At 47.8% G+C, this 26,366-nt stretch overlaps 1 protein-coding gene across 5 annotated transcripts in view; it reads right to left on the bottom strand.

Moving 5' to 3' along the window:
• St3gal3 (ST3 beta-galactoside alpha-2,3-sialyltransferase 3) overlaps positions 1-26,366 on the bottom strand; it is a 230,597-nt gene that overhangs the window by 113,805 nt on the left and 90,426 nt on the right. For 3 of the 5 annotated variants that reach the window (XM_052718552.1, XM_052718549.1, XM_052718550.1), the window contains exon 3: positions 20,847-20,894. The exons of the other annotated variants lie outside the window; for them this stretch is intronic. In XM_052718552.1, the coding sequence (XP_052574512.1) occupies positions 20,847-20,894 (48 nt within the window). The remainder of the gene's footprint in view (positions 1-20,846; positions 20,895-26,366) is intronic. 5 annotated transcript variants of the gene reach the window in all.

The following is a 26,366-nucleotide window of genomic DNA, read 5'->3' as shown; positions in this document are numbered from 1 at the left end:
TTCCAAGGTCTTCCTAGTCTATCCTCAGAGACTTAAGTTTCAGAACATTCCCTTCAGTCCTTAGGAATTGAGCCCTGGGGAGTTACCGATCTTCTGATCTTTTTGTTTTTGTTTTTAAGGTAAAATTCATCACTCTATAAAGATGGGCAGTAGACTGAAGAAACAGTATCTATATAGATGGTGTACAGAAACCAAAACATGCCAATGGCAGGATTTGGCCAGCAGGGTAACTAAGCAAACTGCCTAAGACTGGCTTAGACTGGCATCTGATGAGTAGACAGATGCTCCCTAGATATCACTGGCTGTTCTTAAAAAGATCACTTGGTCATGACAATCATAAGCAGAAATAAATTAATGTGAAAAGAAATTTTCAGTCAAGTTTTTAACCAATTTCTTTTTTTTTAACTTTGTGTGTGTGTGTGTGTCTTTGTGTCTGTATGAGCACTTGTGTGCAGGTGTCTGAGGAGGCCAGAAGAGGGCATTAGGTTCCCTGGAGCTGGAGTTACAGGTGGCAGTAAGCCACCTAATGTGGGTGCCAAGAACCAAACTCAGATCCTCTCCAAGAGCAGCAAACACTCTTAACCACTGGGCCATCTCTAGTTCTTAAAGTAATGACTCCCACATATAAACAGAGAGTGTTGAAGACCCTCCTCACATTAAATACAGGAAACCAGTTGTCAGAGATGGGGAGACAGTTTGAAAACTCCTTTGAGGAAAACTGTTATGAATCCGGCATCTCTGGAAGGCCGGGTGCGTTGGCTTGTCTCTCACTCCAGGTTGGCAAGGGACACTTAATACATGCCCCTCAAAGCATGGAGACACAGTGGGCGGCCTGTAGAAGGGCTTCCCATCGGGCAAGTCTAGAAGCATTGTGAGATGAGCTGCCATAGCAGGAGAGCTGCATGGGGGCTGGCCTGTGCTCCCATCAGTGAGCTAGGGGGATATTCTTTCAGTTCCTTCCCCCAAACATCCGCCTAGATCAGTGTTTCTCAACCTTCCTAATGCTTTGAGCCTTTAATGCGGGGACTCCCAAACACAAAATCATTTTGTTGCTATTTCATAACTGTAATTTTGCTAGTTATGAACCATAATGGAAACATCTGATATGTGACCTCAAAGGGGTCAGTGCTGGGGATGCTGTGAATGTGTTGCTCTGGTTGATTGATAAATAAAACAGATTGGCCAGTGGCCAGGCAGGAAGTATAATGTAGGTGGGATAAGGAGAGAGAAGAATTTTGGGAGGTGGAAGGCTGAGTCAGGAGACGCTGCCAGCCACCGCCGTCACCATGAGAAGCAAGAAGCAAAATGTAAGGTACCAGTAAGCCACAAGCCACGTGGCAACTTACAGATTAACAGAAATGGGTTAATTTAAGATATAAGAACTAGATAGCAAGAAACCTGAGCCATTAGGCCAAACAGTTTAAATAATATAAGCGTCTGTGTTTATTTGGATCTGAGTGGCTACAGGTCTGAGCGGGACTGGAGAAAACTACAACTACAAATGGCGCCCAATGGCTCGATTTTCCACCTAAAACCTGAAAATACTGGCCAAGAGGGTTCACAGATAGGCCCTCAGCAGCCAAAAGCAAAAGCAGACATCCAGATTCCCAGGAGCTGTGGAGATGAACACTAAGACTGAGGCGAGGTACCCACGATGAGCAGGAGTCTGCCGAACGCCTATAGGAGCACCCCAAGAGTCAACTTTAAACACAAGCAGGATCCAGAGAGCGCAACACTCCCCCAGATTTTCCTTTTCTTCCTCTATAGCTATCCCAGGGAAGCCAGAAAGAGCAGCCAGCGATTGGGAGAGCGCAGGAAGAAGACAGATAGCAAGCAGGCCTCCTCTTCCCTGAGTTGGCCCCAACGGGCTAAGGCCTAATGAGAGTAGAGAAGTAACTACAACTTTGTGGGTTTTTTGTTGTTGTTGTTGGTTTCTTTTCTTTTCTTTTTTTTTTTTTTTTTTTTTTTTTGAGACAGGGTCCCACTATGTAGCCTTGGCTGGCCTAGAGCTTGCTATTATAGACCAGGCTGGCCTCAGACTCAGAGACCTGCTTCTACCTCCAGAGTGCTGGGATTAGAGGCGTGGACCACCACACCTGGCTTCAGAACTACAGCTCTGAATGAATTGAAAATTACGTAAGACTGGATGCTCTAATTCCGGACTTGCCAGTCAAAGTGATCGTGGGTTTCTGTTACTACAGAAGTATCAAGAACTTCACTGGACTTGGGACACTGAGAACAAGAAGGGGACAGAAGGTGAAAGGATTAAAAAAAGGAAGGCGAAGTGGGTACCTTTTGGGAGGGCCCTGCCAAGATGCGCCACGAAGTGAACACGCCAGGCGCGATCGAGTTAGTGCTAGCGGTTTCTTGGGGGAGCAGGGAGTGGGGACATGAGAGAGGCTGGCAGACAGACAGACAGAGAGACAGAGAAGAAACAAGAGGAAGAAGAGAGGCAAGAGAGCGAACCTGCCTGGCGGGCACGTTTAAGGGGTGCACGTGTGGCACGGGTGCACGTGTGGCACAGCTGACTGTGGGAAGGCACCTGGCGACAAGTGATGACGTAACTGCTTTGGCGCCGAGGCAGGCTGCTGCTGCTGCTACCATAGCGGGAACTCCCAGAAGCAGTCCAAATAACGAATATTTCTGTGGTTACAACGCGATGTATCCTGCATTTTCAGCTGTGCTGGTGCAGGCAAATGGCAATGATTAGTTCTTTGGTTGTTGTTTCGGTTTTCTGTGGTGCTGAGGAGGAAAGGACCCAGCGCCTCACCCATGCTAAGCAAGCTGGGCTTGCACCCCCAACCCAACAGATGGTTTTAGGTTCAAATGGAGGGAAGGGTCGACTGTAGAGGGCCGGGGACTGCCAGAAGCACAGCAGACCAGCGGACTGCCCCTGGGCTGGCTTCACCTTCCCCAAGGGAGCTTTCATCACAACGTCCCAACATGGCTGCCAGCAACCGGTAGGCGGTATTTTTAGCATTAGCATGGAAAAGGGACTGCAGTTCATCCCCTCTGATCCTGATTTGGAAACCCCTAGTGAGGGATGGCTGTGGACCAGGCTTGCAGCAGCTCTTCACCTGTTGTCAGACCCGGAGGAAGAGCTGGTGGAGGTGACGAGTCTCCATGACACCCACGGAGAGGGGGGTTTACCAGAAGGAATGTGCCAGCCTGAGTAAAGGCCCCTTGGAACAGTAGGAACAACCTCTGGCAATGTTCGCAGCAGCCGACTCTCTGAGGAACCACGGGCCACAGGCCCCATTCTCTCTCCTCATTCATCTTCCCTGACAGCCTTCGACGTGAATCATGCTCGCAGCGCTCCCTGAGCTGCGGCACGGCACTCACCACCTGCCGGTCCCCCACCGCCTCCTGCCTGAGCCCAGGCCTGCTCAGCCCGGTGAAGCCTTGTTTTGCCTGAGGCTGGGGGTGGGGGGGCTGCAGGCCACCTGCCCGGAGGAAGAGAAGGGATGCCTCACACTGGTTTCACAGCCTTTCTTAATTTGGGGTTTGTGGAGGGTCTTGGATCTGTGGGTATTAATCAAATTTAGAAGAAAAAAAAACCTTGGACGTTACTTATTCAAATATTTTTCTTCCTTTCTCTCTTTTTCAATTACAGATGAGGCTGCCAGAAGTCCCACGCTTCAATAATGCCCTGCTTGCTGTTTTCCTAGTAATTTTTCACTCCATTTCATTTTAAATAGTCTCTATTGATACATCTCCTGGTTCACTTCTCTCTTTTTCTACTGTATCTAACTGGTCGATGAGCCAGCCAGTATATTTTCTCATCTCAGACACAATTCTTTTTATATCTAGTTCCTTCTACATTTCCCAAGCCTTTCCCTAAGTTCCCAAGCTTTCTCTGCATTCTTGAACATATGGAAAATGTTATAATGTCCTTGACTATGAATGCTAACATTCACATCATCTCTAGGCTCGCCTTTACTGATTTTTTTTTCCCCCTCCTTCTCTGGGATTTCATTTTTCATCCTCTCTGAATTAGCCAGCAGCATCTGGTTCGTAGCCAGCCATACGGATTTTTCACCTTGTTAGAACGTGGTACATGGGGAGTCCGTAATTGTTTTGAGGTAGAATTAAATTCTTAGAAACGGCTCAATCATTTCAACAAGGCTTGCTGGTACGTTCTGTAGGTTAGAGTCGGAGGCAAGAGTGGCCTGTAGCTGAGGGCTAATCTGGCATCATCCTTCAGAGTACAGTATGGAATGTTCTGTGTTTTGTGAACTTCCCCTACTATTCCCAACCCCAAGTAACCTCTAGATGTTATCCTGCACGCCTCTTTCCATGGTTCTTTCCTATTTCCTGTAATATCTGCATCCACGTATCAGCCGAGCAGTCCAGGGGGACTCGCTGCACACCTCCAGCGTGCACAGGCCCCTCCTCTTGGGCAATCTGCATTGCTTCCTCAACTTCTCAACTGCTTCCTCACCTTAGGAAGAGCCTTGTCTTCCCTTCACCATGACCTGGGACTGTCCAGGTGTGTAGCTGGGGTGAGTAAAGGTCTCATTAGTTTCCCTTCTTTCCTAGTCCAGCACCTTGCTTCACGGTCTGCAAAAAAAAATTCTTTTTCTACAATTTGTGGAGTTTTTTTTTCCCCTGTCATTTTTCCTTTCTTCACTTTTTCCTGGTGCAGTCTAGATTGTGAAGCACTGTGAAGGCTTCTCGGGGTTTTCTCACAACTGTACTGTGCTGGCTAGTTTTTTCAACTTGATACAGATAGAGTCTGAAGACATAAACTCAATTAAGAAAATGCATCTGTTGGAGTACCAGCAGGCAAGTCTGTGGGCCATAGTCTCGATTCATAGTTGATGTTGGAGGGTCCTGCTCATCGGAAGTTGTGCCATCCCTGGAAAGGTGGCTGAGCAAGCCAGTAAACAGCATTCCTCCACGGCCTCTGCTTCAGTTCCTGCCTCTGGGTTCTTGCCCTGAATTCATTGATGGACTATAAGCTGTAAGCTGAAATAAACCCTCTCCTCCCCAAGTTGCTTGTCCTGGCATTTCACCGCGGCAGAAAGCAAACTAAGACATATACTGCTGGGCTTGACGTGTTAAGGGGACACTGGGAGGATGCAGCTGCCTCTGCTCTCACCTGTGAGCTAAGCTCCACTGGCCTGTGCTCTCCACCCAAACCGCAGACCTTACTGCCTTTCGGTCAGTGTTTGCTGGGGGCGGGGGCTTAGAGCAAATCCACTGGTCTTGTGCTCTTTTAGAAACCGGCCTCTTGGTTTCCTGCAGGGAGCTGCTCTCCTACCACAGGCAAGCATCAGGATCATCAGCAGGATGTGTGCTCACAGTGCAGGAGCCTGATGAGTTAGATCTGTTGGATTCTGTTTCTCCCTTAAGCTACTGAAAAACCATGCTGAGGAACTGGATTATTTGTTCCTGCAACCCAGAACCCCAGAGCTGCCTTTCACATTCTTGGGGACCAGCGTTTGACTTTGGGTTTTTCATTCTACAGGTACTCAGGCCGTGCTGGTAAATTCCCAAATCAGTTGTTGCTGCTCATACTTAAGCACTGCTAACTTCCATGAACAACACACACACACACACACACACACACACACACACACACACACACACACACACACACACACACACCTTGCATCTCCATCACCTAACATGGGGTCTGGTGCAGAGTTGGGGCTCCATAAATGTGCTGGCTGACTGCTGTGACCAGGGTAGCCCAAGGACTAGCCTGGGATCTGGATTCTTTGTCCTCATCTACTGTGGTGAGAGGGCAGTGTTAGCGGTGGCAGCAGTGGCAGGCACAGTCTGCAGCCTCTCTGCGTCAGTCATTTTTCACAACAGTGATTGTCTTGTTCTGACCATTCCTGACTCTCAGCCCACTTAGGCGATGACATTGCAGACACCACCCAGTGAGGATTTCCTATGACTCTTTGTAGACATAACTGTCTACTTCTCTGTTTGATTCCCCTTGTGTTGACATTTTCAAGCTCCAGTTTTTGGTGGTGGTACACACCTTTAATCCCAGCACTCATGAGGCAAAGTCAGGTAGATCTCTGTGAGTTCGAGGCCAGCCTAGTCTACAGCGTGAATTCCAGGACAGCCAGGGCTACATAGAGAAACCCTGTCTCAAAAACAAAAACAAAACAAAACAAAAAACCATAAAACAAACAAAACAAATTCTGATTTTTGCTTTGGGGTTTCCTCTGAGAACTTGTGACCTGTCAGCACATCATTTCTAAAGGCCTGAACTTTAACCTCCTCCACAAAGACCTCCCAGGCTTTCAGAGCATCACACTTCACACAAATGAGTTCTTGGAACTGAGTGTCCATGGCTGCCCACAAAGGAAATGCTACTTTGAGCATATCAATGCTTCAGGGACAATTTGCCTCTGGGGTAGCCTGCAGGAAGGTCCAGGTCTCACCACCCTGAGATCAAATCTGCACTAAGATCTGAAGATTCTGGGGCTCCTGAGTCTACCAGGCCCACAAGCACTGACAGCCCCAGGTGGCTGGTGCAGCAATGGAAGGCATTCTCCCAGACACCACAGCAGCAAGCCAGCAGCCGCCCACTGAAGGAGAGATGCTTTGTCTCTTGGGAGCTTAGGCCTCCTGCCTCAGCCAGGCCAGAAAGTGCAGGATCCACCAAGGTGCACAAATGTGTCCTGGGCCTTGGTCCTGGCAGGAAGTGGCCTGGGGTATGCAAAGCTTTGCCCTTCTCCAGCACATGCACTAGGTCAGTCAGAGCTGTGAATGCAAAGTGCTTTTTCAGATGCTGAAAGCCTTTGAAGTAAACCATTAACTCTTCCACAGATCCTACAAAGGGATTAAGTATGCCTTTTGAGTCCCAGTAAGAGTCCTATAAAGTATTGGGGTAAAAAAAACCCTAGCGAATTCATGCAAACTCCTGAAAGACTCAGAAACTGGACATAAGCAAAAGCAGGCCACAGCAAACACAGTTGGTCTGCTGTCATTGTACTACGAAACACACGAGCCGCTGAAAAAACCAGACCATAAAACCAGCGGGAATTCAGGAGGTTTGAACAGAGCCATTACTACCATGAACCAACTGAAGGGCAGAGAGCCCCACACCCAGCCAGTAGAGAACATCCTTCCAAGCAGGCAGCGGCATTTCTGAAAATGACAGATGGGGAAGCCCAAACTAGCGTCAGCCCCCAATCCTAGTCTAATTAAAAGTTAAGTTCTGGGAGGCTACCCACTGGAAGCACCTTTCAGAAATACGACTTCTCCTGGGAATGGACACAGGGAACCACTGGTAACAAAACACTCAACAAAACTTGAAGCAGCTTGCTTGCTCTTGTTCCTGAGATGTCTGCCAGACTCTGAGCTTTAAAAAGCCTGGAGTTTGTCTGTTTTTCTTTCAGGTAAAAACAATGTTTCAGGTAAAAATTGTCTAACTCCAGTTCCTGGGGACCCAACACCAACATGCATACAGGCAACACGCCAGTGCACATAAGATAAAAATAAATTATTATTAAAAAAAAAAAAAAAAAAAAAAAAAAAAAAAAAGGCCGGGCGGTGGTGGCGCACGCCTTTAATCCCAGCACTCGGGAGGCAGAGCCAGGCGGATCTCTGTGAGTTCAAGGCCAGCCTGGACTACCAAGTGAGTTCCAGGAAAGGCGCAAAGCTATACAGAGAAACCCTGTCTCGAAAAACCAAAAAAAAAAAAAAAAAAAAAAGACTTGGCCTGCTGTGTCCCCAGCCTGTTTAACCTGCCCTTGAGAGAACAATGTCACAACCAACCTTATTTCCCTTGAGTTCCATGTAATTAGCTTTTTAAAAAATATTTATGATTACTTATTTATATGACATGTGTATGTCTATGTATGAGGTGATCAGAGGGCATCAGATCTCCGGAACTGGAGTTACAGGTAGTTGGGAGCTGCCTGATGTGAGTGCTGAGAATTACACTCTAGGTCTCTGCAAGAAAAGTATGTGCTCTTAGCCACCGAGCCATCTCTCTAGCCCCCCTCACCCCATGTAATTAGCTTTTACACCAAAGCTAATGCATAGCATCAATCTTTTTGTTATAATAATAATAATAATAATAATAATAATAAAAATATTTTCTCAATGTCCTATGCATACACCCCACTCCCCTTCCTCTTTATCTTAGACTGGAATATGGTGATATTTTATTTGTGATTTTATTTGTAAATAAAGTTGCCTGGGGGTCAGAGCTAATAGCAAGCCATAGCAGAAGCTGGGCGGTGGTGGTGCACGCCTTTAATTCCAGCACTTGGGAGGCAGAGCTAGGCAGATCTCTGTGTGTTCAAGGATACAGTCAGCATGGAGACACACCTTTAATCTCAATACCAACCATAGAAGACCTGGAGGTCTGTATAGATGGGCAGTGACGAGGAGGTCATGTGGTTGGGTTTACAACCAATGAGAAGGCAGAATAGAAAGTCAATAAAAAGGACAAACACACAGGAAGTAGGTCTCTTGGCTGAAGAGGACAGCAGCAGCAGTGAAGGGTAAGGTTTTTAGCTCTTAGCTCTGACCTCTTGGGCTTTCATCTCTGCATTGGCTCTGTGTTTCTTAACAAGACCGTTCATCTACACTGGAATGCAGAGGTTCTCACTCTACCTACATTCTGAAACGGAAACAGTCAGGAGTACTATGTTATGCTGCAAGATCCCATTCTAGGCAACAGGAAACACTCACAAAAGTTCCTGAAAGTGGGGGTGACAGCAAAGCCCCAACTACTGAGCATCAAATGGAACTCCAGTTAACAGCACAGATGGTGGTCTGAATGACAATGTCCCCCACAGTCTGGGCATTTGAATACTCAGTCCCCATCTGCTGGAGCTCTTTGGGAGGCATGTCACCGGAGGAGGCAGTGAGAGTTTGAAGGCTCACACCGGCTCAAGTTCGATTTCTGTTTCCTGCTGTGGATCCAGATGTGAGCCCTCAGCTTCTGCTCCAGCCACCATGCCTCCGCTCTGGCATCATGGACTCTAACCCTCTGGAACCATAAGCTCAGATAAACTCTCCTTCTAGGTGGCCTTGGTCATGGTGTCTTTATCACAGCAACAGAACAGTAATTAATGCAGAGCCTGACGTGCTAGGCCGTGTCCGTCTTGTGGAAGCCTTTCCTTTCCTCATTCTCCAGAGCCACCGGCATTCCCATCAGCTGACATGCAATCAGTACTGAGCAAGTGACCTACTGAGGACAACCAAATCTCCCATCTAGAGCAGTTTAGGGGGACATTAAGGAGGTAAATATAAAGCCATTGGTTCTATCAGATAATCACAATTCTTCACATTTAATTTTTGTTTTTTGAGACAATGTTTCACTGTATAGTCCAGACTAGCCTGGAACTGGCTATGTAGTCCAAGCTGACCTTGAACTCACAGAGCTCTACTTGTCTCTGCCTCCTGGATACCAGGATTAAAGGCATGTACCATACACCTGGCCATCTTCAAATTTTAAGTCACAAACACATATAGGCAAAATGGTCTATCAGGCAGGCAAGCCACTCACACACGAGAGGCAGCTCCACCCACCTTCTTTCTCATGGTCACTGGCTCCCATCGCTCAGCTATGATGAATTCCCAAGTGGAAAGGGCGCGGCAGCAAATGGAGGAACTATCTTACCCAAAATAGACCTTTCATTTCCAAAGAAGCAACACTGTACAGTCTCCCATAAAAGCTCCATTAAACATAAACACTCTGTGTCAAGGCTTGGGCCGAGGGAGGAGAGGGCAACAGGTCCAAATGGCTGTCAAACATGCAGAGTGAGAGAACAGGCTGAGGGGAGCTACTGTGTGCTGACCAGCTCTACTTCATACTCTGGCCACTCTTAGGGCTGCCACTGACACCTTCAGTTTAATCCTTACACCCCACGAAGCAGGAGTCCTCTTCATTTTCCAGATGAGGCTGGATGAGCGGGGATGCAATATGCCTGAGATCCCCAAGCACTAAGCAGACTGTCAGGGAAGCTGCTGAGCCAGGCCAGGCCCAACTCTTTCCTCAGTCCACACAGGCTCTCCAGGAAAACATGAAGAGCAGACCCTCATCTTAGGACAGCCGCACCAGAGCAACTGTGTCCTGTTCCCTCTAGTCCCTGTCCCGAGGGTGATGTCCGAAGACCCGGTCACGTCACACATGAATCATGGGAGTCAGAGGGGATTGCTGAGAGGGGCTGGTCAAAGTGCAAACGACTCCCACATCATCTCCAGTCGGGGAAATAAGCCACAGCATGGGATCAATTTATCAACGACAAACTAAAATAGGAAAGCAGTTGTATAAAACACAGAGAATCCCACTGACCTAGACTAAATTAACTGACCCAGGAAAATAACTTAGATATTCACAAACTAAAATCCAGTCCCCACTGGATGTGTGTATGCTGGTATGGGGGAGACAAGGTCTTCTGACGGGACAGAGTCCCCTGTGGCTGACTGCTCGTCCACAGCAGGGCTAGTGGAACCTCCCTGGACTGAGTCTCTCAACAGAGGCACAAACTATGCACAGATCTCACTACCCCCCCACCTCCTCTCTGTCCTGAGAAAACCAGGGCCAAATTTGATCCTGTTCATGACACCAAGTGAGCCTATGCCCTCTCCGACACTCCCCCCAACCCCCCCCCCCCCCCCCCCCCGCAAGGTCACCTTCATTCAGCTACAGGATTAGGAGTGACATTGTGGCAAAAGAACAGCTGGCCCAGGAGAGAGAAAATGACCCACTCTGCAGTTTGTGCCTTAAACTCCATGGAGCTTATTATCATAGGGGAGCAATCCTGACTGCTGTGGTGTGAGTGTGCCCCAGGTTCATATAAAGGAAGCCAATCCCCAGTATAGCGGTATGGAGAGGCAGGGCTGTTGTGGGTGATTAGGTCAGGAGGTCTCCACCCTCACTAACAGGATTAATGCCCTTCCCACACAGGCTTTGGAGATCCTGTCTGCACCTCTGTCATATGAAGACACCCAATGGGGGAAAGCATCTTTGCAAATGAGTTGTCACCAGCCCCTGAATGTGCTGGCTCCTTGATCTTAGACTCTCTGGCCTTCAGAACTTCAAGGAAAAAAAAATGTCTTATTTATAACTTGCACAGCCTGAGGTATTTTTGTTATAAACATGAATGGACTAAGATTATCAAAACATAAGAGTTCCCTCTCCAGACAAAAGTAATAAATTTTGTCAGTCATAAAAATAATACACAAGTCAATCAAGAAACCGAATCAGGGCTGGGGCCATGGCTGAGCGGGTAAAAGGCTCGTCATGTAAACCTATGACCTGAGTTCAATCCTCTGACCCCATGGTGGAAGAAGAGAGCCAATTCTTGAAAGTTGTCTTCTGAACTCCACATGCATGCCATTCTCAGCACACACACACACACACACACACACACACACACACACACACACACACACTCACTCACACAATAAAATAAAAAATTTAACTTTAAAAATACAAATTAAGGGGAAAAAAGCACTCTCATAAACAATGAAGCAGGAATCACCTGACATTTCTATTACCTAAAAGTAATTGCTACATTTTGATGGCTACTGAAATCTCTTCTCATTGACATGGACGTGAATGTGTATATATAACCTTACTTACACATGGCCTTAATTACATGCTTATTTATACCATAATCTCCAAGGCATACTCTATGTCAATGAAAAAAAAAATCAAATAATCCTTTTTTTTTTTTTTTAAGGTAGGGACTCATGCAGCTCAGGCTGACTTTCTACATGCCAACACTGGAATTACAGGCGTGTGCCACTATACCAGGCTCTAATTATCTTTTTTTTTTCTTGACACAGTGTCTCTCTATTGTGTAGGCTTGGCTGCCCTGAAACTCCCCATGTAGACCAGGCTGGCCTCGAACTCACAGAGATTCACTCTGCCTCCTGAGTGCTGGAATTAAAGGTGTGTGCCACTATGCCCAGCTCTAAATCCTCATTTTAAACAACCACATTATTCTCCTGCATGAGTGTATCATTATTTATTAAGTGGAAATTATTGCCTGTAATGTTTTACTTAAAATTTTAAAATATTTTTATTTTTTTAATGTGCGTGGAGGGGGGAGTGTGCATGACACTGTGTACCACAGCAGTTATGGTAATGTCAGGGGATAACTTTTGGGGAGAGCCTGTCCTTCCCTACTTGGAAATGGGTCGTCAGACGTGGTAGCAAACACCTTTCTTGCTGAGTCACCTTACTGGCTTCCTGTGTTCAATTTTCCAAGTCACCAAATTAATTTTATTATGGGAGATTAAGCCAATTAAGACCAAAGGCCAGCAGTTTAAAGAGTAGTCTATGAGGAGGCCACAAGAACATTTGTGTCGGAGGAGGGTTTTGTGTTAATAGCTAAGAATGGAGGAGTGGGCATGGTGGTGCACGCCTTTAATCCCAGCACTCAGGAGGCAGAGGCAGAAGGATCTCTGTGAGTTCAAGGCCAACCTCATCTACAGAGTTCCAAGACAGTCAGAACCACAAAGAGAACCCCTGTCTCAAAAAACCAACAACAAAAAGAATGGGGAAATAGTGGGCTCTCTCTCTCTCTCTTTCTCTCTCTCTCTCTCTCTCTCTCTGGGCTCTCTCTCTCTCTCTCTACCCCTCCGTCTGTCTCTTGTGTTTATGTGTGTGTGTGTGTGTGTGTGTGTGTGTGTGTGTGTGTGTGTGTGTATGTGTAGATGCACTCATACTTACACACATGCACTTGCTTTTTTAAAACAAATATTTACCAGAAACTTATTACATGCCAAGAGCTGTTCTAGGGGAGACTGACAGAATGCAAATGGGGCAGCCGATTTGAATGGGTGGGTGCTCAGGATGAATGGAGATAGAAGGGGTGTCTGCAGAGACTACCTTGGATCAAGTGACTGTCCTGCAGGGTGACACTGGACAATGCAGGCAGTCATGCCATGCAGGAGGTAAGAGCAGTCTGGAAAGAACAAAGGCCCTGAGGCAGGAGGAGACCTGGAATCTTCAAGGAGCAAGAGCGCCACGGCTAGTGGGCTGCCAGGAGCGTGGATACCAAAGTGAAATCATGGAGGAAAGTAAGGCTAGGTAAGTCCGTTAGGACTGTGGTCAGTGTGCAGGGTGAGAGCTCACAGTGGTCACGAGACAGCAACCAACTTTATGCTCCAGAAGCCTGCCCTGGCTGCACGGAGCAAGGCCCCGGGAGGCAACAAACCAGCAGCCGGCCAGGGAAGTGGTTACTGGTCCAGGGCAGAAGAGCCAGGACCTTGGACAGTGGCGCTAGGAGGAAGCGGCAGAAAGAGCCTTTCCAAAGTGGGGGCGGGTCTCCTGCAGGGAGGAGGCCGGAGGGCTCCAGGCTTGGGGCTTAAAGAGCGAGGTCGCTGGGGAGGGAAGGAGGAGAGGAAGGTTTACAGAGGGCTCCCAAGTGATTCACGGCTTTATCCATAAATACTCTGACTGGGGGAGTTAAAAATGTCTTAACGTTCACTGCCTGTGTTTAACGTCACAATGAGTGTTTGTGTTTTGACCTTGGATCCTGTATCTAGCAGTTCTAGGAGGGGGGGGGGGGGCATTTCGCAGTCTCTGGGATTTTCTATGCATGATGAGTGAAGAGGGCAGTTTAACTTCTTGCTTGCTAACCTACCTCCGGTAAGGTCCTTTTTGCTCATCTCCCCACTATCTGGAACCTTCAGGAGTGGACCCTGACCTCAGGCATGTGGGCTGCAGGTGCCCGACATCAGACAGAGACATTCCTTTCTGTTTTCAAAACACTTTGGTTAGTTCTTTGAGAATTTCATACAAGGTATTTTGATCACATTCACCCTCCTTTAAGAAGTTCCTTTCTGAGTGCTGAGTTGCTTCTTCACGAATAGAGGTTGAATTGGTCAAACACTCTTGAACTGATGGTGTCCTACACTCCGTTTCTTTAATTAAAAAATATATTTTTGAGATAGCATCTCATGTATCTTAGGTTGACCTCAAACTTGCTGTGAAGCCAAGGATAACCCTGACCTGATCTCTGCCTCCACCTCCCAGTGCTGGGCTAACAGGTGAGCACCACCAAGCCTAGTTTATGCAGTCCAGGGCCTCAGGAATGCTACTCAAGAACTTTACAGACAGCCATGCCTCTCAGCCTGATCACACAGGAATTTTTGGTTGGTTGGTTGGTTGGTTTTGGGGTGTTTTGTTTCTGTTTTTGTGTTTTACAGAGATCCACCTGCCTCTGCCTCCTGAGTATTGGGATCAAAGGTGTGCACCCCCCACCCCACCCCACCCCCCGGCCCAATCTCACAGGTTTTTGTTGTAGGTAATTAATATGGGAGATTACATGGACTCATTTTGAACAGTATTTGGCCATCAAGTTTCGGAGGTTTTAGGCAGTCTGTCTTCTAATGTCTGTCTAGCTAGCACTTGCTCTCCATCTGGCACCTGATGCCCAACTGGCAAATCCTCTAGTGTTCTCAAGCAAGGCCCCAGGAGCTGTTAATTTAGACTCTCTCTCTCTCTCTCTCTCTCTCTCTCTCTCTCTCTCTCTCTCTCTCTCTCTCTCTCTCTTTGGTTGGTTTTCAAGACAGGGTTTCTCTGTGTTGCCCTGGCTGTCTTGGAACTCACTCTGAAGACCAGGCTGGTCTTGAACTCACAGAGATCCATCCACCTGCCTCTGCCTCTCAGGTGCTGGAATTCAAGGTATGCATCACCACCGCCTGACTGGACTGGATTGTTTGGCAGTCCCCTGTCTCCAAGAACACCAACTCCTCATTCTGTTATTTTGTAGATCTCAAGAACTCGGTTACCATATTTACTTATTCATTGACCACTTTTACTGAAGTGTTTCCCTCTCCTATTAGTTCAGCAGCAGCGTTTGCCCTGACTTTTGAAGGTACTTTTATTCCAGTGGGTCTTGGGTAGGACGTCTGCACCGTCTCAGCCTTGGCAAGTGTTGGTTGCCTCTTCCCATGCAAGTTGAGATTTCTCTGGTTCTTTATAAGATGATTAATTTTGGCTCCTATCCTGGCTGTTTTAATATTGTGTTATGAAACCCGAGGTCTTGTTTGAACCTAGTGGAGGGTGTTATTTTTGTTTTAGGAGACAATCGAGCAGGCTGGGTTTGGGCAGCAAGTCCTGACCAGCTTTCTGTGGTTTCACTGTTGGCTCCACTTTCGAGCCTTTTCAGACTCATCTCCTGTGTGCGCCACCCAGTGTCCAGCTGACACTTGGAAGGTCACTGTCCCTCGGTGGGTTCTGAAAGCCTGTCTGGAGCTGCTCTCCCAAGCACCTCATTCCTCTGTTTTCTCCCCTGTGCGCTCTGGTTCCTTGGGGCTCTGGTTCCTGGTCCTTTGGCCAATGAGCCAAGGCCCCACTTACCACAGTCTACTATGAATTTCCTAAACTCCTGCACCCAGACCTGGGACAACCAGCAAGAAAACAGAGACAAAAATAAAACCCCCACACCCACCCTCTTGAGACTTGAGCATCTCTAAAGCCCTCACTGCCACTACTGCCCTTACCTCCACCACCACCGTGGGACTGCTTAGGGCTGGACACAAGGGAGACAGAAAGGAAAACCACAACCGTGGGATTTCCCCCTCTGCACGAGCCTTAGGAGCACACAACCCCCAACCCCAACCCCCCAGCCATGGCCAGAGGCCATTTCCTGGAATGGTTTGTTTGAGTCCTCGGCTGGGTTGTGGACTTCCAGGATGTGGGACACTGAGGGGAAACTGGGAACGCACTGCCAGTCTGGTAATACATTAAGTTCTGGTACTCTTCCCAACCTGTCTGCCATGACTAATGTTTCAGAGTTCTCAAATAGCTATGAAGTGCACTCCGTCCAAGCCATTAGCGGCACTCGGTGACAGAGGCATGGGGAGTGCATCTACTCCTTATCTAGGATGGAATCTTGCTTTCCTATGCTTAATTACTCATGCTAAAGAAAGGACATAAAATAGGGATTAAATCCAAAGTTGTTTTGCTAAGATACTAAAGCTTTTTTGGCAATGTGGTATGCCCAACGCTGCGAAAAGTCCCTTCCACATAAAACAGTCAAGTGGCCGCTGGGGAAAGCCTGCCCAGCTCTCCCTGCTCTCAGGAATGATGCAAAGCAGAAGACTGCTGGCCAATGTTCCTCGAGAGCGTGACTGAGGTGGAACTACCTGAGGAGTCTAGCAGGTGAAGTCAGGAAAATGGAATGCTGGGTAAACTGATAATGGGTTCTAATCTGAGTTTGTATATATATGCCCTTTGTAAAGATGTCATAACAAAACCCATTGTTTTGTACACTCATTTAAAAAAAAAAAAAGCCAGGCGGTGGTGGCACAGGCCTTTAATCCCAGCACTCGGGAGGCAGAGGCAAGCGGATCTTTGTGAGTTCAAGGCCAGTCTGGTCTACAGAGTGAGATCCAGGAAAGGCTCAAAGCTACACAGAGAAACCCTGTCAAGAAAAACCAAAAAAAAAAAAAAAAAAAAAAAAAAAGGGGGGGGGGAGGGTTTAGAGATGGCTCAGAGGTTAAGAGCAGAGGCTGCTCTTCCAGAGGTCCTGAGTTCAGTTCCCGGCAACCACATGGTGGCTCACAACCATCTGTAATGAGATCTGGTGCCCTCTTCTGGCCTGCAAGGACACATGCAGACAGAACACTGTACACATAATAAATAAATAAATCTAATTTAAAAAAAAAAAAAAAAAAGCTGGGGCTGGAGCGATGGCTTGGCAATGAGGAGCACATACTTCTTCCAGAAGACCCAAGTTCAGTTCCCGGCACCCAGGCCGGGTGGCTCCCAACTGCCTGAGACTGGAGCTCCAGATCTGACGATCCCCTGGCCACTCCGGGCACCTGCATGCATGTGCACAGACCTACCCAAACACACACACACAATTTAATATTTTTATAAATATTAAAAAATAAAGCTGACTTTTGATCAATTTAAATCTATCCTCTACTACAAGAGAGTTAGACAGAAAAGAATCCGAGACTCCACCTTCTCCCCTTTCACAGTGGACGGACCATGGACAAACCCGGGGGTCTGGGCCGCTTAGTTTTATGGCAACTTAACACAAGGCATAGTCATCTGGGAAGAAGGACTCTGAACTTAGAAAATGCCTCTCTAAGACTGGCTAGCAGGGCATCATCTGTCGGGGCATTTCCTTGGTTAATGATTGATGTGGGAGGGCCCTGCCACCAACTCTCGGCAGGTGGTCCTGAGTTGTATAAGAAGGCGGGCTGGGCAAGCCATGGGGAACATGGGAAAGCAAGCTAGTAAGCAGCTTCCCCCTCCCCCACCCCCACTGCCCAGGGCCTCTGCTTCAGCTCCTGCCTCCAGGTTCCTCCCCTGGTTGAGTTCCTGCCTTGACTTCCTTCGGTGCTGGACTATGACTGGAAGTGTCAGCCAAATCCACCCTTTCCTCCCCAGGTTGCTTTTGGTCCTGATGTTTCATCATAGTAATAGAAACCCTGACTAAGACATAACTACATCTCCTGTCCACAGTCATTTGCAAATTAAGATTAATCTACACTTTATAACTTCAGGAGAGATGGAGGTGAGGGACTAAAATCCCCTTGGAAACTAACGAGAAGAGAAAGAATCAGGAAGTACTTGGACAAGAATATGGACACAGGAACTAGAACGCCTGCACTCAAGCCCGGCTCTGATATTTACTTGTTATTTGATGTTGGATCACACACTTCCCTTCTCTGTATGTCCATTTCCGAAGCTGAAGGGGGAGGGGTAATAACAACAGCTATCTCACTTGGCTCAAGGGAAAGGGATGAGAACTGTCTGACACACAGTGACGTCCCATAAATATGAACTGTCCCCTCCTCCTCCCATTTCCAGGCAAGGGCTGCTTATAGCATGCCTGGGTTATGGCTTTTGCATGTACAGAAGAGTATGTAAAATGTTAATGTACAGCCTAATGAGTTACTGTGAAAGGGATATTCTCCTAACCCCCACTCCGGTCACTAGGGAGAACATTCCAGTTCTGAGATGCTCCCACCACTACCCCAGCTATTATGGAATTCAATCTCTTATTTCTCCTTACTGTTTTAACAGTGAATTGTGCATCTAAACAAATAAGGTTTCATTTTGCTTTTGAAGTTCATACAAATGAAAACCAATGTATATTCTCTATTGTCTGTCTTCTTTTTTTAAGACTCATCCATGTTATTGTTGGGCATGTAACTCAGTGGTAGTGCACTTGCCTGGCACACACAAAGCCCCAGGTTCAATCCCTAGTACCACAAAAATGAAATAAAATAAATAAAACTTTAAAAATGGTCTTGTCTCTTAGAGCAGGGCTTGGTGGCACATATCCACAATACCAGCACTTGGAAGGCTGAGGCCAGAGGACTGCTGTAAGCCAGAAGCCACCCCAGGCTACACAGGAAGTGCCCAGCCAGCTAGAAGTGGGGGTACCTAGTAAAGCCAGGTGTGGCAGCACAGGCATGTAACCCAGAGGGAGAGGCAGAGGCAAGGGGATTGCCACAAGTTTGCAAACAGCCTGCTTTACAAAGAGAGTTCCACAGAAGCCAGGATTCTACCTAGACAGTGGGGATTCCATAGCAAGATCATGTCTCAAGAAACAAAAATTTAAATTTAAAAAGAGAAAATAAAAAAACTTATTTATCTATGTTGTCAAATCTAAGTATAACTTGCTCACTTTCTTCTGTTCCATACCAATATGATATTCACAGTTGTTCCCTGTGTGGGTTGTTTTGGGGTCTTACAATTCTGAATATTGCCTGGGACTGGGAGAGCCACCTCCCTGACCTGAGTGAGGCTGGGTCAAAGGGCAGTGTGTCAGTGAGTGTGTCTTGCACACAGGAAGGGAGGGCGTGTGTCTGTCTGTGACTGTCACGAGAGCATACAGGCACTCGGGAATGAATGCAAATGTGCAACATTTATCCGAGTAGATATCAGCATCCATCCCTATAACGAGGGTGTCTAGAGTAGGAATTGTCAGGATGTGTGTGGTTCAGACTTACCTACATACTGCCATGGTCTTTTGGAAGTGATTATAAAATTTGACTTCCTACTCAGTGGAGACGTGCTTCTGCTCCATGTGGCCCTGTCAACACTGGGACAGTCAAGCTATCATGTTTTGTTGTTCCGTGGATGTGTAGGGATAGCTCAGTGGGATTCCAATGTTCACTTTCCTGGATACTAATGCAACTGAAAACCTTCCTATGGGTTTACTGACCTCTTCTCGGAAATGCTTTTTCAAGTCTTCTGCCCATTTCTGTACCGGGTTGTTCATTCTTTTTTCTTTGGTTTTTGTTTTTTTTTTTTTGAGACAGGGTTTCTCTCTGTAGCCTTGGCTGTCCGGAACTCACTCTGTAGACTAGGCTGGCCTTGAACTCACAGAGATCCACCTACCTCTGACTTCTGAGTGCGGGAATTAAAGGAGTGCACCACCACCAGGCAGGGTTGTTCATTCTTAATGATTTTTGTAGTTCTTTGTTCTAGAGACAAATTCTTTGCTAGCTAATTATGATGCAAGTTGATTTCTCAAGCTGCCTTTTCAGGATCTTAATGGCGTCTTTTGATAATAAGAATCCTTTATTGTATTAAGTTGATCAATCTTTTCCTATAATGTACAGATGCAACTTGGGGTTCCTTTAAGAACCTTCCTTGTCTTTCCACACTGTTGAAGTGACTTCTCAGGCAGTGGAGGCGCCTCAGGCACAAACGGCCCGAGACGGTGGTACAGTTGGCAAAGTTGGAGTGTGTGGGCTCTCGAGCTGGACTGGGATGGACGGGCCCTGAACAGGTGACTGTGTGTTTCAGGACAATTAGGGAAGTCAAAGGAAGTATGAGGGATAAATAAGTGAGGGACGCAGAAAGTTCCAGCACAGCAATGACACAGCACAGGCCTTCCCTGGTGGGAACATCTTTCCTTTTGTCCCTCGCTACCACAACTGCCTTGTGAACATGAATGAATCACGTATGAGGTCAGCAAATGAGATTAACCACCCTCCAAAGGCCAGCCAGGCCTCCCTGTATTCAGGGTGACACCGCAGTATGAAGTAGACCATCTTCACCCCAGTATGAAGTAGACCATCTTCACCTAGTCACCCAGGGATGCCCTTCCCCTGGTACAAAGTTGTTCTGAGCTCCCCCACCTGGGGGGAGGAGGGGAGGAGCTGAGGAATCAGCGCAGCTGTCCTTCCAGCTCTGCCAACAGAACTGAGGTATGGGGGATGGGGTGGCTGCTTCAGACCGGGACAGCCACCTCCCGGCCTCAGTGACTCTGGGTCAAAATAGCGTGTGCCAAAGACCGTGTCTTGCACTGTAAACACAGGAAGGGAGGGAGTGTCTGCCTGCGGCTGGCACAGGCAGGTGTAGCCACTCCCCCTCCTGGAGGGCTCTACCTGAACACATGGGTGTGTCAAGTGAACGTGCACAGGAGGGCATGTCCTCAGGAAGCTGGGCTGCTTATCCCGCTCAGAGCTGGTGGTCTCTCAAAGTCCTCTGCCCTGCTCTGAGACAGGGCACATGCTCAGAGACCAGACATCCTCTCACATAGAACAGGACAGTTCTGTGAGGAAAAACCACCAGCTGCAACTTCCCAGTGCAGACTTTTTTATTTTTATTTTATTTTATTTTTTTTAAAGATAGGGTCTCACTATGTAGCCTTGGCTGGCCTGGAATTCCTTATGTACACCAGGCTGGCCTCAAACTCATCAGTACCCACCTGCCTGTGCCTCCCCCCGGCCCCCGTGCCCAGCTCAGTGCATACTTGTGAAACAACTGGAAAAGTGTCTCACCCTCTTCTGCTCCGTCCACGGTGAAGCCCCTGAGGACTTTTCCCATAATTCTGCAGGTCTCTTGCCCTCCCCCAGCATCCCCAAACTCATCAGGCTTCACTACAAACACGGCCAAGGCTAAGGGCTGAGATGATAGAGGGAAGAATTGGTACCTGTGCCTAGTGCTTGTCCAGCGGAGTCAAGGGAAAGAAGCAATGAATCTGCAACACAAGAGGACAAGTTCATGTCTTCTTTAGTCAGACAAGTGCCGGCCGGCTCCACCCAAACCCTGCAGCAGGCTCAAAGCACCAGCCCCTCCCCTTGGGCCCCCGCTCCCTTCCTTATATTCATAAGCATGTTCAGTTACTATTGTCACCCCCCCCCCCCCCCCCCCCCGCCCCAAACCCTGAAAGTAGCGTATGATCATTTATAGCATCTGCTGGAGTAATAAAGTGAAGATGTCAAAGAAAGAGATATGGCGGGGAAGATGTGAGTGCGCAAAGCACACGCCGCCAGGGCCTTTGCAAACGCAGCAGGCAGAATCAAGGTGGGTGTGAGCGCTGAAGCAGCCAAAGCAAGGAAGGAAACAATTCCGGGATCCAGTGTCCACGCTGCATCCTTCTTCAATTCAATCACACAGTCGGGAGATGTTCATTGCGCATCTAACTGTACCAGGACAATAGTAGCCAGCAATAACAACAACAAAACGTGCTCTCCACTCTCGTGGGTCTCCTCGCCTTTCAGCTTGGAAAGAGAAGTTACAGAGAACAAATTACTTAGCTAGAAACTGATTAAAAAATACAGCTAAGGAGAGATTGCCTGAGGGTCCTGGACAGGAGGGCTCCCCTGGAGAAGCTGGCCCTGGGGCTAAGGGTTGAGGGATATTGAGGGTCAGAGCCAACAAGAATCCCAGGCAGAGAGAAGGCCTCATGTAGAAAGACCTGAAGGAAGAGGGGACCAGGTGTTTCCGAGCAACTCAAAGACCAAAACCCAAGTTACTGCTGTACTTTCACTGTGAGTCTTGAGTCTTAGAAGAAATGAGATCTTAGAAGAAATGAGACCAAGTGATGATGACGTTGTTTCTCCTTCGACATTTCTTGAGTTAGTAGTTGGAAATCTTGTATGGTGTCTCTTAACATATGACCCAACCTCAAATGATGCTATAAAGCCAATGTACAGTTCAGCAATTACACGATGAGAGATACCAAGATGAGGTGTGGGCCAAACAACCCAGACTCAAGAGATCAGATCCAAAAGGCTCACTCACTGCAGAGTGCGAGCCGGACACATACAGGACATGTGTGTACAGCCACAGTCCACTCTACAGTATCTTCCAGATCTCACTACACACGCAAGTTCAACATCATCATTGTACCTCTAAATGACAGGTTCCCGATGCTAGCATATAAATTCAACAGAAGCAGCCACAGCAGCTGCTCGTTCAAGGCGACGTCACTAGCACCACACCTGACACCAGAACCACTGTGGAATTACAGTTTCTAGAGAAATGCCCGGACAACAAATCCTTCAGGCAGTCCTTCAGAGAGATGTTTACTAAGAACCGTGGGACAGTGAGCTGGGGATGTGGCTCCTGAGAGTCCCGAGGCAAGTATCCTGCATCATCAGGTAAGGGCAGATCATGTGCTTTGAAATTCACCAAGAAAAAGGCAGGGCAGCCTGCTCTTTACAGAAATGTGGATGCGCCATCAGGGCCCTTGATGAACAGCTGGCCACCTGTATAAGCAGTGCTTAACTGTGAGGTTCTACCTCTTTGTCAGCATGGTTTGTGTCTGTTTCCTCTCAGTGAGGTATGCTGCACTTTTAAAACTGCAGCCAAGGTGAGGAGAGGTCTCACCCACCTGGAGGACATGGAAGATCCCCTGAGGAGTTGACTCCCAGATGAGCAACACTTTCGAAGACAGCTCAAGATGGGCAGATGGCTCAGTAAATAAAACACTTGCTGTTCAAGTGTGAGGAGTGGCGTGCTGAGTCCCAGAACCCCTATAAAATGGCAGGGTGGGTATGATGTCCACCATTATCCCAGAGCTCAGGAGGCAGAAACAGGGGTTCCCAGAGCAAGCCGGGTGGCTAGACTAGCTGATTCAGTGAGCTCAGAGGTCAACACAAGACCCTGTCTCAGAAGATAAAGCGGAGCTCAAGGAAGACATCAGCCTCTAGCACGCACACATGCATATATACACACATACACACACACACACACACACACACACACACACACACACACACACACGAAAAAAATAAAATTTTAAGTATCTAATTTTCACTGCAGTTGACACATTTTTTTAATTATAATTTACTTTCTTTGTACTCGTAAGCAATCCTGATTTAATCTTTTTTTTTTGAAACTTTGGTCCAAACGTTAAAAAAAAAAAACCCTGAACCTTAACTAAATATCTGCAGAACAGTAACTGTTGACAGGGACTGCCTTTGGTGGTAAATTCTACAATGTCCGCTGTGAACATGTGTTATTTGTATCAAGGGGAGTGGGGGTGGGGCTGGGTACTGGCCCTCACTGGAGTTCCAGCTACTTGGCCTGAGGTGGGAGAACACTGCTTGAGACCAGAAATGGGGTGGAGGGGGGGCAGGGAGGAAAGGATTAAAAATAACTGCGCAAACTTGCTGGTGTGGAAGCCAAGGCGTAGCAGATTCCTGATCTCTTCCATTATCTGTGCTGAGGGTTGTTCAGCTTTTCAGTTACTGGGATTCAGGTCCTGAGAGCTCAGCCCAGCTACAGCAACCCCTTGATGAAGCATTTCCCCCTCTTCCTTTCTTCTTCCTTCCTTCCCAGCTTATTCCTTGGTCCTAGACATGGAACCAGGGCCTTGCACAAGCTAGGCAAAGCTCCACACTGACCTACACCCCCAGCCCCCTCCCCACAAATACTACCAAGCACCAATGCTCAGTAAGAGAGGTCTCGGCCTTGCAGGCCAGGAAGGCGGATGAGTTGGGGGTAAAGTGTGATCAGGGTCTTGGCAGGGAAGCCCCAGGCAGGTGGCTGTCTCCTGGGGAGGCAGTCTCTCTCTGCAATGGTTGCTATGCCATGCTCTGGGATTCAGGGCTCAGATGATGCGAGAGTGAGCGACATATTCATGCTTTGTGTAAGTTCAAATGAACTTTGTTTTGAGTATTAAAGGCACAGCCCAGAAACGGTTCGCCAATTCATTATTTGTGTTTATTCTAAAAGATGTGAGATTATTTTTGTTATAAACCACGTTGACAGCTTACGGGAAAATTTAGCATTCAAAGAAAGTGAGAGGTTTGCTTTGCAAGCAACAGAACAAGGTTCCAGGCTTCTCCCTCTGCAGCTAACAAATATGTCATTTTCACTTGGGCCTTCCAGGCCCCAGCTGTTCTTGGCTCCCAGGCTGGGGGCGGCCGTGTGGAGTGTTGCACAAGTGAACCCAACAGAATCCCAGACCAAAGCATGACGGAGCTCGCTGCACGATGAGGAGAGCTAGAATTTACTGGAAGCTTTTTATTATGCTCAGATGTTTCCTGTGTCTGGTTTTTGAAGCAGAATATGGAGAATATGGAGGGAGTGAGGTGTATGCAGCTGGTAGTCTCAGTTTGGGGCCAGGCTTCGGAAGCCCCAGGCATTCGCGAGTGAGCGGCACTCCGGGGTGCCGCCTGCCTGTCACCCTGTACATTCCACACATCTAGATCTTCTGCTCTCCAGCCCCTGCAAGCTTCAGGAATGTAAGATGGGGAGAAAACAGATGGTCTCCATGTAAACAGGTAAAATACAAACGGATAAAACTAACACGTCCCTGGGACAAAGACAGGAAAAGGAGCAATATGGGAGATTTCACTGCTCCGTAACACAGAAGATATTAACTACCGCACACCAGACACAGCACGAACACCAGCGAGCGGATAACAGTAAGAACAGGAGTGTCCCTGTTCTCAAGAAATCCACATGTTAGCTGGGTGGTGGTGAAATACCACCTAAATAAATGAACAAAGTCATTTCTGACAGTGGTAGCTGATGTGAAGAATTTTAAGCAGTGTTGAAAGGCCAAGGGTGGAAGAACAGACATGACCCAAAGCGTGTTTGAAGCTTGTGGGCTGAGCCCTGAAGACAGGAACCAGGGCAGGAAAGGGCCACAGGGGAGTCCCGGGGGAGGGACAGCAAGGTTGGAACCTCCCTCCACCAAAGGAGGGCCAGCTGCTGGGCCAGAGAGAGCAGGAAGGTGGGGTGTGTTGAAAGAGGAAAATGGCCTTGTGGAGAGATGTCTGCATCTCATTCAAGAGCAGAAAAGAAGCCTCTTAGAAAAAAAATTTTCATGTGTTCTGGGTTTTTTGTTTTTGTTTTTGTTTTGTTTTTTGAGACAAGGTTTCTCTGTGTAGCCCTGGCTGTCCTGGAAATCACTATGTAGACCAGGCTGGCCTTGAACTCACAGAGATTCGCCTGCCTCTGCCTCCCGAGTGCTGGGATTAGAGGCATGTGCCACTGCCACCACCACTTGGCTTCAAGTATTTTTTTTTGAAGATTTATTTTTATTTAATGTGCATGAATGTTTGCCTCCATGTGCACCACGTGGGTCCCCGCTGCCGGTGGAGGCCAGGAGAAGGCAACAGATCCCTTGGAACTGGAGTTACAGATGGCTGTGAGCCAACATGTGGGAGCTGGGTACTGAACTTGGGTCCTCGGCAAGAGCAGCAAGTGTTCTTAACTGCTGAGTCCTGTCTCCAACCCATGTATGGTGTTTTGACTTCATACAAGTCCATGCACCACTTGTGTGCCTGGTACCCATGGAGGCCAAAAAAGAATGTTGGATTCCTGGGGTTGGAGTCACAGATGGTTGTAAGCCACCGTGCGGGTGCTGGGGATCGAAGCCAGGTCCTCTAGTTAAGCAACTAGTGCCCTTAACCACTGAGACAACTCTCCAGGCCCCAAGAAGCCTTTTAAAACCAAGAAAGGCTAGGCAGGCAGAGGGAACGTGCCAGTAAGGACCAGAGCTCAATCTCAACATCTCTAAAAACAAAACAAACAAAAGCTTCCAAAAAATAGGAGAGTAAAGGGTTCCGGTTTGCATTCTCAAATATATACTTTGGCTGCTTTATAGGAACTGAGTTGATTACCAACAGTGTAGACGGTGCATCAGGAGAGTGAGACTGAGGAAGGGAGGTGAACACAGAGGAGGTACATTACAGATGAGAAGGGACAGTGTTTGAACCTAAGCTGTGATGTTTGGGGGGTGGTGGTAGGGGAACGTGCTAGAGGCTCTAAAAGGGAAAGCTTCAGGCTTTGCAACTAACAGGCAGGAATGAGGAATAAGAAAGACACAAGACCACATCCACAGTTTGGGATTGTGCAAACTGATGCTGACTTCTCTGTGATGGAGAGTGGCCTACTGATGGACCACTGAGGTGGCCTGATTACAGGAAGGCCAGCCACTCACGTCCATCAGTGAGGCAGATGGGAGCTGCCTTCTGGAGACAGGCACTGAGAAGCATATAGTACTGGGGAGCTATCACAGAAAGGAAGAAGGGAGGCTGGGGTGGGGTGGGGGCATAGGCCAGGCTAGATGCCAGGTCCTGTGGCCCAGACTCAAGAGGAAGAGGACTGTGGGTCTACACTGTAGTCACCAATTTGGCTTTACAAAGAGCCTTCAACTTGGCTGAGGATGGATAACTTGGCTGAGGATGGATAGTGTTAGTGGTCTATTAGG

This window comes from Peromyscus californicus, unplaced genomic scaffold (assembly GCF_007827085.1).
Source record: "Peromyscus californicus insignis strain IS unplaced genomic scaffold, ASM782708v3 Scaffold_5__1_contigs__length_169319896, whole genome shotgun sequence".
Lineage (NCBI taxonomy): Eukaryota > Metazoa > Chordata > Mammalia > Rodentia > Cricetidae > Peromyscus > Peromyscus californicus.
Note: the sequence above shows the minus strand (reverse complement) of the source record. Positions and strands in the feature narration are given on the sequence as shown.